General features: G+C 40.3%; 1 protein-coding gene across 1 annotated transcript; it reads right to left on the reverse strand.

The window, feature by feature from the left end:
* Positions 1-7,124: 7,124 nt before the first annotated feature.
* LOC107731925 (transmembrane protein 151B-like) lies at positions 7,125-12,089 on the reverse strand. Its single transcript, XM_016543141.1, has 2 exons — positions 11,875-12,089; positions 7,125-9,081 (listed from the first exon to the last, which is right to left on the reverse strand). The coding sequence occupies exons 1-2, from the start codon at positions 11,932-11,934 to the stop codon at positions 7,312-7,314; spliced, it is 1,830 nt and encodes a 609-aa protein (XP_016398627.1). The 5' UTR covers positions 11,935-12,089; the 3' UTR covers positions 7,125-7,311.
* Between the last annotated feature and the right edge of the window lie 518 nt (positions 12,090-12,607).

Below are 12,607 nucleotides of genomic sequence, written 5' to 3' on the forward strand. Positions count from 1 at the left end.
TTTTCCCCTCAGTCTTGGTCATGCAGTTTTTCTGCTTGCTGTGCCTCTGACGCAATTCAGAGTGACTGTTAAATCCGAGATTTTCTCTAACGTGTGGTTTAAATCTACTTCACCTCAAATTAAATACGACAGGATTAAGAGAGAGAGGGACAGACTGAGACTGGGAGAGACATTTTCATAACAGGATTCTATTTACAATTGTTTACCATTTTGTATGTAAATAGACGTTGCAGACTAAGGATTTAAAGAGAAAAGTTCTTACAAGTGAGAAAATAAATTTTAAACCGAACTATTAAGAAACTTGTAATACCAGCACTGCCCGCATGGCGGCATAATACAACCTGTGTGCCAAACACTAGGTTCAGTTCTTGGTTCAGATTGGATGATCAATGGCGTGGATTTGTTTTCACCACTGCTGTTGTTCCAGGTATGTTGACCCATATAACTTTAACACGTTCTTTAGAATTAAAAACAATAAACTTAATCGGTGACATAGCAGCTCTACACACAAGGGCTGTTTACCAATTAAAAACTTTAAAATGTGAGATAAAACCTGTAACCATGTCCAGATAGCATAACATTCAATTTGTGGGAAACACTGCAATGGGAAGGTCAGATGCATTTGACTTGATCTTCCACTTGCAGTTTGACGAATGAAAGTATCTTTTTCATTTGATCAGACTGTCAAAAGACATTTTTACACAACAAAGTACTAAATAAGCATTTAAAGGGGTCATATGATGTTGCTAAAAAGAACATTATTTTGTGTATTTGGTGTAATGAAAGGTGTTTATGCGGTTTAAGGTTAAAAAAACACGTTATTTTCCACATTCTGTACATCAGGGGATTTCTAGTCGTGTCCTCTTTTGGAAGGCCAAACAAAGTAGTTTTGCTTTCACAACGAAACACACAGCATCACACGGCGGCCTTACTCTTAACTTTTATAAAGAATATCTCTTTGGATTTGAGACTTTAGTCTTTGCAACTTTACAGACCTTCTTTATGCACCAAGAGCTTGTAACACTTCAAAGAGAAAAGAAAAATTGAAATCGCATCACATGACCCCTTTAAAGGTCCACTGAAGTGCCTTGAAACGCGCAACGTATTCTATGTGGTAACGTCATTTCAACTGAAACAGGAAGATATGGCAGGAGATATCGAGCAGCCCCGCCTCCCTTTAAAATAGCCAATAGAGACAGAGCGCATTTAGGCCATGCCCACACCGTACAGTAAACAAACCCAGAACTACATTTTTATAAGCTGTCGACCCGCCAAAAAAAGAAGCATTTAGGACACAAATAGTTGTAGATGTCGGGGTATTTCATGTTGGGCCGTTCAGTTGGATCATTTCTCAAACAAAAGGAAGGTTAGGAAATGGGGCACTGACTTAGACCAATAAAATTTAGTTTCTTAATATATCTCCTCCTCTCAGATTCACATAGGGTGGTGAAATAATCCTTTGACATGGTTAAAAATAATGAATGGTCTTGTCGCCGATTACGTTTCCCTCCAGTGGGCGCAGTTCTCAGAGTAATATGACACGTTGAGCTCTACTTTTGTGTCCTAAACGCTCGTTTTTTAGGTCGACAGCTTATAAAAGCGTAGTTCTGGGTCACATAGCAGCTTTTAGGCATTGCTCTGTTTTTTGTTATACGTCAGAAATGACAAGGAGGCAGCTTCCCGCAATAAGTCAATGGAGAGCGTTGGATTGTTTCCCCCCCCGGTGGGCGTGGTTTTTAGATTATGACGCGTGTCGCTCTGTCTCTATAGGTTGTTTGCACATGACGTCATTGCTGTGGCGCGAAATGCAGCTGTAGGGCAGGAAGTGATTTTTCTAAATAGGAATCGCTAGAAACTCAAAATGCTTGTGTTTTGAGTTGTTTATGGATGCTCAAATCGGTCAAACCAAGAAACCACAAGGAGCTTTTATTGTGTATGAAAATTTGTTGTTCATAAGGGGGGAAAAGGCAAGAAATTGACTGAAAAACGCACAAAATAGAAAAGTCTTGTAAACCTGCGCCTGCGGTCGGGAGGAACCAAGTCGGATAATGCTTTTGTGTGCAAATAGGTAAGATATAATAATATATTAAGATATTAATAATATCTTAAGAGATATATAAATAGATACAGGGTTGCCAACTCTCACACATTTAGCATGAGTCAGAATTCACTCAATGCTAAACGCCACATGATGTAAATAAGATATTATGTGTGCAGTTTAGAGAGCTTCATTGATTATACCGGAACATTGTGAGATTGCGATAAATTGAAGTTAGTGACTGCTTTTTAGTGATTATATGGAAGTGCTATTTGCTCGCTTTCTAGGCTATAATCAATTCAGAATTTGAATAAAAGTTTTGTTTTACGTGCTGCTAACAGGACCAATGGCCACATACCCTGTACATACAGCAAAGTTTCAGGAGTGACATATCCCGCATCCCTCATATAAATGCGGGATTCACTTTCGAAATAGCTTGTTTGCAATCAGGGTTAGTTCAGGTAGGCAATTGCTTAGCCTATATCCACCGCCTCGATGGCAGGCAAGTATTTCAATTTAGTTGAAAAATCGCTCCTCTTCATAACATAGGGATCACGTCCAACATATGTCATGATTTTCTGTTTATACCTTTCTCTTGTAATAGTGTCTAAACCAGTACGGTACGGACGTTCCTCCTCCTCATCCATTCTGCTTTTCACTTCCTGCCCTCCATCTGAATTTTGCGCGTCATCAGAATCACGTGATTGCAAACAAGCTATAGTTTAATTTATATCAGCTCAGGCCAGAGTTGTTGAGCTCGGAAAAGGCCGCATTTGACAGCTTATGACAGCCACAGTCTAATAGATTAGACTCCATGTGAAGCTGTTACTAAAGCAAAACACTGATCATAATCATGCTGAGGATGTGTAGTTTGATAAGTGTGTTTTATATTGGTGAATGGCACTATGCTATCTCTTCTGCTGAGACGGGTAGCTGCAGGTCGGAGTAATGAGCATGGCAAAAGGTGGCGTGCCGAAAGGTAAATGCTACAACAGAAACGAACCCCTAATTCAATTCAAGTTTATTTGTAAAGCGCTTTTCACGATACAAATCGTTGCAAAGCAGCTTTACAGAAAATTATTTTTTTTACAATATATTTAGCAGTAGTTTGTCAGTGGTGACTATGTCAAATTGATGTACATATGGCAGAAATGTATGGTAAAATTCAGTTAATTACGTAATCAAACATACGATGAACAGCAATGATTATATGTTGCAATCAAACTTGTAGCAAAACTTGGTAGTTTGTTGTTTCAGGGTTGGCATCATCTGAGGTCCTCTGAGGGGTTGGCATCATCTCTTCTCAGGTGTTCTGGATCCAGACTGAAGTTTGTGTAATTCCTAGTTACCACGGGATGTCAATCCCGTGCCAGAAACAAATAGAGACATAATTAGCATAGCTGCTGTTCCAACCAATCAAAAATGATTTGTTCAACCCAAGCTAAGGAATAATAATGTGCATTTGAGCAGATATAACTGCAGTACAAGATTATGAGATGCATTATTTGAATGCTTGGCCAAAGAGATGTATCTTTAATCTAGATTTAAACAGAGAAAGTGTGTCTGAACCCCGAACGTTATCAGTAAGGCTATTCCAAAGTTTGGGAGCCAAATGCGAAAAAGCTCTACCTCCTTTAGTGGACTTTGCTATCCTAGGTACTACCAAAAGTCCAGAGTTTTGCGACCTTAAGGAGCGTGATGGATTGTAGCGTGGTAAAAGACTAGTAAGGTACGCAGGAGCTAACCCATTAAGGGCCTTATAGGCAAGTAATAATATTTTGTAACTGATACAGAACTTAACAGGTAGCCAGTGCAGAGACTGTAAAACTGGGGTAATATGATCATATTTTCTTGACCTGGTAAGGACTCTAGCCGCTGCATTTTGGACTACCTGTAGCTTGTTTATTGAAGATGCAGGACAACCACCTAGCAGTGCATTACAATAGTCCAGTCTAGAGGTCATGAATGCATGAACTAGCTTTTCTGCATCAGAAACAGGTAACATATTTCGTAACTTGGCAATGTTTCTAAGATGGAAGAATGCTGTTTTTGTAACATGAGAAATATGATTTTCAAAAGACAAGTTGCTATCTAATATAACACCCAGATTTTTGACTGTAGAGGAAGTAACCGTACATCCGTCTAGTTGCAAATTGTAATCCAAGAGATTCTGTGTACTGTCTTTTGGTCCAATAAGTAATATCTCTGTCTTATCCGAAAATAGTGTTGTTTTTAACAATTTACAGAGATATTTGTTTTGCTAACCTGAATATGACCTGTGCCTAGCTGAAGGCCCATTGGACATTATTGACAAACAGTGTTGGGAGTAACGCATTACAAAAGTAACGATATTACACACTGTCTGAATCGTTCCCTATCTCCTATATAGTGCACTACGTGCCATTCACCATACAGAAAATACTAAATCTGTGAACAAGTGACCGATTTCAGCCGCAGCTTCAGTGTGTATTGATAGTGTAGGGGGCCGGGCGCTTCAGATTCTAGAGAGCATTTGGACAGAAAATCTGATGAGAAGCTGAAGTGCAGGGTGATGTCATCAAAATCGTTGATTCATATTGGCAGAAGTGAGAGACTGTAAGTTTTGAATGCTTATATCTTGTAAATGCAAATTTTGTTATTGTTTTGGAGCACACTAGATGAACTTATGGCAAACATATTCCTACTAAAAGCCAAACAACTTCAATTTTAATTTCATGGCGACTTAAAATTTACAAAATGATAACTGGACACCAAGTTGATAATGTCAAGGCACAAATAAGATTTCAAATCAAGCAATTTATTATGTACCATCAGTATTACGTTTATCATGATCAACAGTTGTGACAATCCTTATTTTCAGCCTGTCCTCCAACACACACAGACTCAAACAACCTTTCATAATGCCAAGCAAAATCACTGTAAAACATAATTCAGGCAAACCTGTTTAAGGCATAACAGCAACATTTTGCTTGCTAACAACCTAGCAGTTTGGGGAGGGACAAATATTAAGCTCCTATTTATTTAAACTGAACAAATGAAACATACTCTATCCCGCAGACGTCTCAATGAATTTGGCTACATCAGAAATGGTATAGTCACAAAAAGTAAAGTATTGCTTTAATTTTGATGCTACTTTTAAATATTAAAGGGTTCTTATGTTTCATCTGTCTGGAAAAAAAATACAAACTTGCATTTCCTTGAAAACACACACACATTCCGAACATACAGACAGTTGATCTCAAGACCGCCTGAACCTTCTGCAACTTAAAAGTAAATCTAAAAAAACTTTTGTCATCCATCTAAGCTCCAGAAGACAGTTGTGCATCCAGTTGAACAATTACGATTTCTAGAAATTCAAATATTCTGGGAGTCCAGGTTTCCACCATCTTGGTATCAACAACACGTGAATGGATAAAACGCACTGCACAGTCAAATACAGATGACATACTTTACATTCTCAATGTGATTTAATTAGACACCACATCACTGTTAGATCAACATTCACATTGTGACAGAACATTTTAACAGTATTGCAAAAACACTTTCTTTTTCTTAATCAAAGGTGTTTTTAAATTATTTGCAGTACAGTTGCAAGTTTGCAACATTTATGAGACCTGCTAAAGGATGAGAGCGTGTCTGCATGCTGTAGGCTTATGGTGGGACTAAGCGTGTGCATTTCGACTTCCAATGTGTATTTGCAGATTATATTTAAAGCTTGACAGCATAACACAAGCAGGAAGATTTGCGTTTGTACACATTTTCCAATTATTAAACACATTCACATGTGTATGCTGCAGTGAACTCACTACTAAGACGTCTTCACGAGGATCCACAGTTACCAGGAGATGGATGTATCTTGGCACACTAAGCAGTCTCATTTACGATTGGCCTATTTATTCACATGACACTTTAGCTAATCAAAGACAAGCAAAGAGGCTACGATGGGGGGCAACATGCTGCACCTGTGAGGTGCTCTTCTGTGTCAAGCACTTCATGAGGCAAATTGGTGATATGATGCTGTACAAATAAACAATTATTGACAAACAATAAATAGAAAGTTAACTCAAAGTGATTACAGCACCTCACAGAAGCAACATTTGGTGCTGTAGTTTCAGCTGAGGAAACATCTCCACATACTTTTTCTAGTTTTCTGATAAGCGAACCAAAAACATTTTACTGGAACTTGCAAGCCTGCAGAAAGAAAATACTCAATGAAGCTGCAAGAAAACAGCTTAATATGATTATAGTCCTTGTGATATTAATGGAATCTGTTAGTTCTATCAAAGATCTATTTCAGAACAGTAGATGCAGTGAGGGAATTTTGAAAGAAAAAATAATTAAACATAGTTCCAATGAAATGTCTCAAGAAGTTGAATCCTAACATTTTGTGCAAGTTTATGAGGTTCTTCACTTTGTTCTTGTTTTTCTTCTTTTTTTATATAAAACAAAACTTTTTTTGACTTGTGGGACACAGCTGTATGTTACGATGTGTATAGATTAACATTCCTCTTGAGCTGAACTGTACTGTTCTTTTCATGATCTTTGGAAGACTTTCCAATGGTCTTGTCTTTCAATAGCATGTCTTTTGGTGCATTTTGCTCCATGACCAGAGGAGGTGCAGTTTATTAAAAGTTCTTCTTTTGTTGTGCATCCCCCTACATTTTAACAAACACTTTCGTGCTGTTTCTTTATTGCATAGATACGTTTATATTAACATCAATCATTGTTTGGTCAATATATGCATCAGTCTTAAACTAAACCAACTGACCAATCTCCAAGTGCTGCCTTAAAAACTTTATGGACCAATCCCACTTAGCAACTGTTGGCATTAGTTGTTTCCTCAGACAAGCTTTTGCACTTTTAATGAAAGTCTATGGTGGATCTGAGTGATTGGATACTATTAAATGCAATTTTACGGATATTATGGTAAAACATTGTTAACAGGTCACTTATAATAGTGGCACGAGGTACCTGGAGCTGATACAAGCTGTATATTTTCTTTATCTAATCGCTAACCACATACGAATTGATTCATCTCTATTAAAAAATGTGTGTGTCTTTTCAGTTTCCTGTGGTCAGCACTCACAGTGTATGTATATCTCTAGTTCAATCTTATGGTATATTCTGTAAAGTTTGTCTGAGTTAGCAACAGTGACCAAGGGGAGTGGAGCTCAACTGACAAATTACTCCCTTCACATTCTATTTGGCCATGACTTTTCTAACCATCTCTCTTTTTTTCTTGCCACCTCAATGCACTTTTTGATGGGCATTCTTCAGGAATTGTTCTCACCTGAATGGCAACTCTCCTCTCCATGCACAATCAACACCGGGAAGAAAAAGGCATCCTGATATGTAGGAGGTCCGTCTCCCTCCCTGGCTTCATCTTCTTCTGCGTCCTCCTGTTGCTCTCTTTCCTCCCCGTCTCTCTCACCTCCTCCTCCTTCTCTGTCCACCACATTTGGCACCTCCTCATCCTCATCACCCTCTCCCCCCAGCACTCTTCTGCTCTCTTCGTCTTGTCTAGCTCCCAAACCTAAGAAACCACCTCCCCCACTTGCCTCTTCTCCTCTTGTCGCAAGTCCTCCACCGACACTTCGGGAGTGAAAGAGGGATGACGGCCGAGGAGCCTGGAGACGCCCCAATGAGAAGCCACTCCTGCTCAGAACCAGCCGTCCCGGGCCTCCAGGACCACCTCCTGATCCACTAGCTCTCATCCCAGCCATGGTTCCACTCAGCAGGGCTGCAGTCGGGCCTCTCAGCCGGGACGGCAGGGAAGCACTGCTTGTGGTGCGGCGGCAACGAGGACAGTTCTGGAGCAAGTAGGCCGAAGCGAAGGCCACTGGAAGAGTTGGGCCACCCGCTGTTGAGTTAGTCCCTTGCCCAGCTGAAGGAGTGTTGGTACCTTGGTTACCCCCGGAACCAGGATCCATCAACAGGGCCTCAGAGTAGCTTGGCACCATCTGCTGGTTGCAGCGAATGTGCCACTCCAGCTCTGTCATGTCCACCGTATTGACACGTGAAATGGCACGATAGCTCGATCCGGTCCCAGGTCCAGGTCCGTGTCCATTCTCGTTGACTCCAACATTCTCAGTTACGTCACCCCTACTGTTATCATCAGCATCACCAAACAATTTCTCTACATGGTAGTGCACATACGCAGTGCGATACTCCGCAACAACCCGAAGTGGCCAGGACAGGAGCAGGGCTGAGGCCAGCCAGAAAACTTTACGCCTGGCGTACCAGGGCTGTCTGGCTGGGTCTGGGAAAGCAAGGATGTGCTCACGGAAGTCCACATTCTTCAAATGCATTCCTTCCCGTGCCTCCATGTAATCATCAAGTCCTTCGTTTTCACCAAAAAAACGTGCACGCTGGGTGAGGTAGGCAGCCTCCGCTCGGGCACTGGCGAAACTAAAGCATTTGGTGAAGCGCAGCCGTACCGCTGGGTAATCCATTAGGCCTCTAAGCTCCTTTGAAACATCTTTGACGCCATACCTCGCATAGTCAAACTCTGAGCTTGCGGCATGCGTGTTTACACGCTCATGATACACTTGCGTAGTGGTATAGGCATCCCCGTTGCGGTAGCGCGTTACCTGTCTTGTCCGTCGCACGTAGTGGTAACTGATGGCCTTCCACCAAATGCACGGCGTTGCTTGCTGCAGCCTCTGTACACGCTCATACACCTCCGCAACCTCTGCTTGAGCCAACATGGCCGTCTTGGAGTAGCAGTGCCAGCATTCCACCAGGTAGACCACATACAGCATGGCCAGGAATGCGAGAGGAATATAAATGTAGCCGCTGGAACAGGGACTATCCAAATCCACTTCTAGGGGGATGTAGACATCGGAGCTTGCTGAGGTCGTAGAGGGGTCTCCAGGCTCCACGACAGCAGCCTCGGGCTCTGTCGGAGCTAGCACTGGAACTTTGCACAGCTTGCACCAGGCCAATGTGCCAAAACACCCGAACATGAGCAGAGTGAGGAGAAGACACTTCCAGTGAGACTCTCGACACAGAGAGGCAGCCAAGGACTGCTTCACTGGACGCTGCTGCAGAGAGGTAAGGACAAAGAGAATATGTCAGAGTGAGCATGTGGTGAGCAATAGGTTATAATAATAAAGACATATTTAGGATTGAATATTGCTTGGAGAAAAATAGATGTCATATTATATTTGCAAATTACTTGTATGGTTAAAGTTCATGCACATTAGTTTAAAAAATATAGACTTAATTACTTTATACCAGCCATGAGATTCCAGACAAGTACTTTTTACTGCAATTGTCAGAAAAGGTGTGCTAACCATTGTTGAGAAGCTATTTGCTATTTGAGAAACGGTCTACTGTTTTATTTTGGAATATTATTTTTTGAGCCTAATGGATCTCATTATGCAAAATTCTTATCATCAACTGTATTCTGAATTTTTAAGCATTTTTAGTCTATAAACAATAGTGTTGGTTGCAATTCATTCGTTCCCTCAGACATTCAAAAAGTCCAGCCATGACAAAGAGAATCCTTTACAGTCTGATGTCACAGGACCATGAAAAAGAATGAAAGAATGAGGAATGCTAAATGCTTCTTTCTATGTGTATAAGACGTCAACTGGGATGCAAGTGAAGTTTTCTGAAAGAAAATGACATTAAAAAAAAAAAACTGCACAATTTAGATTTGAAATGTGCATTTGCACTCTGTCTTGAACATTCTGCATAATGATCTCCTCTCTTCCATAAATCCATAGCCCCTTTTCTTTCAGTATTTTTCTATTAACCAAACCACAAATTCAGAAATTAACATTGGAGTGTAAGTAGCAAGAGGATTATGGCCTTTGAATGACTGGTGTAGCCATTTGAATCATAAGATTCTGAATTTGTGGTTTGGTTAATTGAAAATGACTGAAATGGACTATGCAAGAGAGAGGAACACAAAACATAACACAAAGAAAGACATTGGAATATGATACATCTTTACAGTCAGAGATAAGTATGTTGGCAGGTAGAGTGATATGTCAAAGCCAGATACTCTGTCAGCATCCTTCACTTGACTTCAGTCTTTCATTATCCTTCAACAGCCTGTGCCACACTAATGCCATACTAAAATGTACAGAAATAGCACACTATCCATTGTAGCCTATTACTGCTGCCATCCAAATTATTTTAAAACTGCATTTCTGATATGACTCACAGCTTTCTTCCCTTCAAGCTGTCTCCATTTCTATTGATCGTCATGTAACAAGAGACAGGAGGTTAACTCAGCACCAATGAATGAATAGAGAAGAGAGAGAGAGGGAAATGCTGTAGTTTGTTAATATAGAGGGCCTGGAGGTCAGTGCTGACTCTGGTCTTGAGCTTTGTCTCAGATTTGTTGACCTAACCGAAGTCATTATCTGCCTTGAAATAACACAGACCTCCTTTGATCAGATACTGTACCAGTGAGAGTACATCTATCAGACGGAAGAGCATGATAAATGTTAAAGGGAAAGGGCTAAGTACAGTGGCAGACAAAATGAGAAAGAGGAAGAGACATTGCCAAGAAGGCTGGTAGTAAAACAACAGCCCCAAGGGGAAAGCTCTGCCAAGACCTGAGGGAAAAAAAACAACAAATTACCCTGTGTGGAGAATATGTATCACTTTATGATACACCGTTGCATTACTTAAACTGTGTTCTATTGGTAACACACTTTTTTTAGTAACATGTTCTGATTAATAAACTAAAATGTGAATTACCAATTTAATGCATCTTTTACTACCATGGTTTTCTTATAGTACAATATAATACCATGCAATCTTACGTTATGTGAACATGGCAATCATTCGGTACAACAATATTAGCATGACACCATAAATGTACCACTACAATACTTTTTCGTGCAATTAAATTTTGTGCCAATATGACCTCTTTATTTCCAAGAGAAAAGAGAGCCTGATTGAGGACAAAGAAATCTAGAGAAACAACAAACTGAAGGTCAGAGATAAAACATATGGTTAACAGGAAATATACTGCAGCATGTTTTCTGTGGAGAAACATAATATAAACTGATCTCAATATTTACCACCAAAACAATTATGAGACTGAAATACTGGTAAGAGTACAGTTTGATCATGTCATATGGCAAGCTGTTTATACGGCTTATGATATTCCTTATTATCAACTAGTTACTATTTTATGTTGCAGTAGAGACCTGTATCTTGCTCAGTTTCACTAGTAGTAACTCTTCATAATATTCACTAATTATATGTATACTATAACAGTCACTAATACTTATTCATTACATATTATTTTTATTTTTATTAAGAACTTACTTGGGTGTTAGTACTTTTTAAGTAACAGTAACTTCAGTTAAAAGTTTGTTCTAGTATTCTTAGTAGCAACTGAATATACACTGGTATTTATTTATTAGACAGTAATGTATTTCTATTGTTGCTTAATCTAATTAGTAATATTTTTTAAATTAAATTATAAATAAGCCATTCTGACTAGTCATGATATATGACAAGTAAACTGTAACAAGATATGTTGCTAGTAACAAATGGTATAGATTTGCCTCAAGGTCTATATCTAAAAAGTGCTAGTAAAACTGGAATAAATATGGAATAAGAACTAGTATGAAATGAATACTGGTGAAACTGAAAAATATGCCACTGTATTTATTACTGGACTGTTTACTAAGTAATTAAAAATTGTCAGGAAAAAAATGTTAAAACGGCTTGCCATACATGTCGTGACAGTCTTCCTGTGCTCGACATTAATAATGATTGCGCTATACAATACCAGCTAACCTTTCTATGTAAACACAACACACACCATTTATTTAGGATTTGGTAGAATTTACACGCCCTCGTCTCACCTCTTCCCTCCCAGCTCCGTTCAGAATGGGCTCCTCTCCATCTGCCGTCGCCTCCTGCATCTTTCCCCCGTCCCTCCAGCCCCACGGAGACACCCCGGGGATGGCTTCAGGATGTGGCGGCCCTCGTCCGGGTCTACACCTGAGGGTAAGTCACCCCATCCGCCGCTGGTCCCGATACGGTTGCTCGAGAGCGGCAGCCTGGGCGAAGTCGCATGAACAACCCACCCGCACTTCCCGTCTCCTTCTTGCCCTTCACACATCAAGTGCATGCATTTCTTCGCAAATAGTCTCTCGGTTCTGACCATTTCACCATCAGCTTCATCACCTTCACTATGTTGGTTATGAGGTTGTTGTTATGACTGTATGTCCAGAAACATGGATGATGGGAAGAGAATGCATCGAGGATTTTACAACGCACGCGCCTGTCTGAATACTGGATGTAGGCAGCAAAACGTCAAAACACATTTCCACTAAAGCAAGCAGCGTCGATCCAAGGCGCCCTACTCGTTTGTTGATATGCGTGTTTCTCCTTGAGAGAGATTCAGAGGACGTCAGCTGAGTCCCCCTCCAATCTCTTGTAAGGCAGAGCAGCTGTTACTTCAACACTCCCTTCTTAACTGATGTCACCCACTTTCCCCATACAGCTAGTCCCAGTCCATTGCACCAATGCCCCCTCGCAATTCTTTCCCTCGTTTTAATGCACATTTTGCCTTTTTTGAAACCATACGCTTCA

This window comes from Sinocyclocheilus rhinocerous, unplaced genomic scaffold (assembly GCF_001515625.1).
Source record: "Sinocyclocheilus rhinocerous isolate Xijiao unplaced genomic scaffold, SAMN03320098_v1.1 scaffold1841, whole genome shotgun sequence".
Taxonomy (NCBI): domain Eukaryota; kingdom Metazoa; phylum Chordata; class Actinopteri; order Cypriniformes; family Cyprinidae; genus Sinocyclocheilus; species Sinocyclocheilus rhinocerous.